The following is a 3,755-nucleotide window of genomic DNA, read 5'->3' as shown; positions in this document are numbered from 1 at the left end:
CTGTTGTAAAGATATATTTTCCTACATTGGTATATTAATTGCCATACCTTTCAGTTTAAAGTCTAATAGTAATTAACAACAGATTCCGATTCATGCTATAGACAACACAACCAGTAAATAATCATAATGACTTTGCTATGATAAGCAGCAAAGCAAACATCTGCTCACACTACATTGTTTACCACAATTTCCAATCACATCTTTATTTTACAAGCTGCCTTTGTGTCAATCACTCAAATCAACTCAATTAAAATCAAACACACAAACTATAGCTTTGCTTATCATACTATCATACAACATGTTATCTCTATGCCTAAGATGTAGGCTACTTACAGGTTCCAGAACATTGATATAGGGAAATGAAATAGGGTACCATCACTAAGTCTTGAAGTCTTCATGCAGAGTTTGGGCTTATCAACACCCAAAAGCCTGAATCATTCCTTTGATGGAGCAAACCACCCCCGATAAACTACACAGAGATCCCAGAGTTAAGATGAGAAGGTCCAGGGCCTTGAGCCTGCTGCTCATGGTGGTCCACTTGAGCTGCAGGTGGAAGAGGGAGGGCAGGATGAAGGTCATGGCCGCCCCCGTTACGCTGCCCGTCAGCCCCATGAGCAGGGAGAAGTGGGGCATGTAGAGAGCCATGAGGAAGGTAATCAACAGGAGACAGCCCCGCAGCACCAGAGTCCCCATGTCCACACCCACCTGCGCTGCCTCCAGCCTTAGAACACTGCTCTGGAGGACCTCAGCCACAGCGTAGAAGGGCAGGGGGTAGGAGAGGAGGGCCTTAGCCAGGAGGCACAGGTTGACCACCATGCGTAGGCCGGTGGGAAGGTTGTCAGTGATCACCTCTTTAGTATCCTCGCCCCAGGTGAGGAAGGCCAGCACAGAGAAGGTGGTCTTCAACACACAAGCCAGGGAGTGTGTCCAGCTCATCATGTCGGAAAAGTCCCCCCTGTCCTCCATGCTTCCCTCCAAGGTGGGCAGGAAGATCTGGGAGGTGTAGCTGAAGATGATGACCCCTACGGACACCAGGAACCTCTCGAAGTCCACCAAGAGGACCATCCTCCTCCAGGACCAGCGGTGGGCTTGGTGCAGGCAGTAGGCTACCACGATGAAGGTGATGAGGAACTGGGCCAGGGAGCAGAGCAGGCTGAGTCTGGAGACCACCCTCAGGTCCCGGATCAGCATGCAGGGCACCAGGGTCAGGAAGGTCACCACGGACCAGGCGGCGGGGGGGAGGGGGAGGAAGGAGAAGCTGTGACACATTAGGTTTGTGCTGACCACCAGGTAGAGGATACAGGTCATCATCAGCTCTACCACCTGTGCTGCGTTCACCACCCGGCCGCCCAGCAGGGGGCACAGGCGCTTACAGCAGGCATTGGCGATGTCCTCGTAGGTGTCCCGCACTCGTATGGGCTGACCCTCCTCGTTGTCCTCATACAGGCAGGATACAAGGATCTTACCTGTGTAGTTGCAGATGACCGCAGCCAGAACGAGCAGAAGCAATCCTAGGTAGCCACTCTGAAGGAGAGCGTAAGGCAACCCCAGAACAAAGATACCCTAGGAAAAAGGAGAAAACAAGGGAACGACAGGTAGAGTGTGAACACGCAGTGATTTCTTGAATTAAGTACAAGGAGAGTGTAAATTACTGCTCTTTGCCTGAGACTTGATTGTTTGAAAACTGCCACACATTAGAGGATGTTAGACTTAATCATTAAAGATAACATTCTGCTTCAATCTTAACAAATGTGCCACTGGATGTCTTCACATGCTGTAGACTAATCAGTAGACTACACAACATTAATACAACAATCTTATCTTGCAACATATTCCTAATTGGATAGTCTGAGCAACGTCTTGCTTCAAGTCAAATTGCAATGCAGAACAATGTAAGTAAACAAACTGTTTATAATGTGATTCTGAGTAAATATGTAGATGCACTACATAGATAGAATCAGTCCAGACAATAGGACACTGGGTATTTAGTGTTGTTGGAAAAGTACATGGTGTTGAGGATTATGATGATTCCATGACAATGTAATAACTGAACAGATGAAGTTGTGAACAGCTTTACAATTAATCATACTCTGGCATAGAAAACACAAATGAAAGTTAGTAGCCTAATTATCTTATTAAAAAAGCTGGGACACTGTTGATTTGAATATGAATGGGGGGAACAACTGCTGAAATGCACATTTGCTTACATACTAATAATATGCTGTAGTTATTGAAATGGCCTTGTTTACAAAAATTATACAAAGGGTTATTCTCAGCTCTGCCATTCCTTCCATTAAATATACTGTAATTCCAATGCATCCTCTAACCACAACAACAACAATGCAATAATGTGCATCCAGTGCACTCTCTAACATTCATTATCCTCCATAACCATAATAATTTATTGAGAGTGGAAAAAACACATAAAAGCTAAACATAGAGAAGCATCTTTCCTAAGGTCTGAAGTCAAAAATCTAGGTTACCTGAATAGCATTGGTCACGTTCCATCCTGCCTCCCAGGTGGTGATTTTGAGACAGGTGCTGCTGGAGGGACTGGTAGGTGTCTCCTCATTCCCCCCCTTTGGGCTGGAGGTGGTGGGTGACTCCCTGGTCTCCTCTTGGTCCTCTCCATAGGTCCTGTCCAACTCATCCCTCTGGGCGAACCCCAGGCTCTCCTCATCCCCATGGAGGAACCTTGAGGTCCACAGCAGCTCTGCCTGCGTCCCCAACCAGTCTAGTCTCAGAAACGACATCTTAGTGTGGGTTTAGAGGGCTCTGTCTTCTGCAAATTTTACTGTAAACAGCCACTCAGGTCAAAAGAGAGAGGCTACCTGTTGAGGTGATGGTTCCCTCCCCATCACAAACTCTAACAGCCAGCAGACAGCAGTGTCAATCTCAGGGGGGCTCAAACCCATACACAGTTAACGAGGACCACAGCACACAACATGAACCTGAGTGGCTAAATTGGCTCTCCCTGACAGTTAAATGGTCTAACAGGTGAGACATTATGAGGGTGATTGACAGGCTGTTGAACTGTGACAAAGGATAATAGCTTCCGGCTTTTAAGATGAAGAATGAGTCCATCATGCAAGAATAATCAGATATAATTGAATGTCTGGCCTCTGCAAAGGACCTGAGAGGGGCCCATTTGAATTTGTAAGTTGTCATTTCTATTTTGAAACAACAAGATATGATAATAGCTGAGGGCTTTTGTGCAGATAACTTATATTTAAATATTTAAATGACCTTAGTTCAACTATGGCAGTTAGATTTAACACCAGAGGGAGCAATAGAGGACCAAAAGCATGGGTGCCTAAATGTTTGCACTGGTCTCAGCATCCATGACAAACCTAAATTGTAACACTTGGAAAGTTCCATTTTGTTTTCAATACATATGTTAGTTTGTTTCTTATTATTATAAGTACCACCATTATCATCATAAAGTTTAGTAAAAGTATTCTTCTTCCCTTAATCCTATTCCATATAATCCCTAAACTTCTGTTCTGTGACGCCCCCTCCCCATGCGCGCGGGGCGAGCGGGGAGAGTTTCTTGAACTTGCAAAAGTCAGTCTTTGACATTCCCCTCAATTTCAGGCGCCGAGTCCGTCGCACATAAAGCGACTCCGCCAGACTGCACGCTGATGAAGAGATTTTAAAATGAAAGGTCTATCGTTTTTTACACTCATAGCGTTGCTATGGCAATGCAGCCGAGCGCAGCAAAGGGGTGAGTGGATCGTTTGCCAAGTAATTGCTTT

At 45.6% G+C, this 3,755-nt stretch overlaps 1 protein-coding gene across 1 annotated transcript; it reads right to left on the bottom strand.

The window, feature by feature from the left end:
- Positions 1 to 414: 414 nt before the first annotated feature.
- LOC311106817 (vesicular inhibitory amino acid transporter) lies at positions 415 to 2,753 on the bottom strand (the record flags this gene model as incomplete). Its single annotated transcript, XM_084149189.1, has 2 exons — positions 415 to 1,563; positions 2,484 to 2,753. The coding sequence occupies 2 exons, from the start codon at positions 2,751 to 2,753 to the stop codon at positions 415 to 417; spliced, it is 1,419 nt and encodes a 472-aa protein (XP_084005315.1).
- Between the last annotated feature and the right edge of the window lie 1,002 nt (positions 2,754 to 3,755).

This window comes from Coregonus lavaretus (assembly GCF_964263955.1).
Source record: "Coregonus lavaretus genome assembly, chromosome: 31".
Lineage (NCBI taxonomy): Eukaryota > Metazoa > Chordata > Actinopteri > Salmoniformes > Salmonidae > Coregonus > Coregonus lavaretus.
This window is presented reverse-complemented; position numbering and strand designations above follow the sequence as displayed.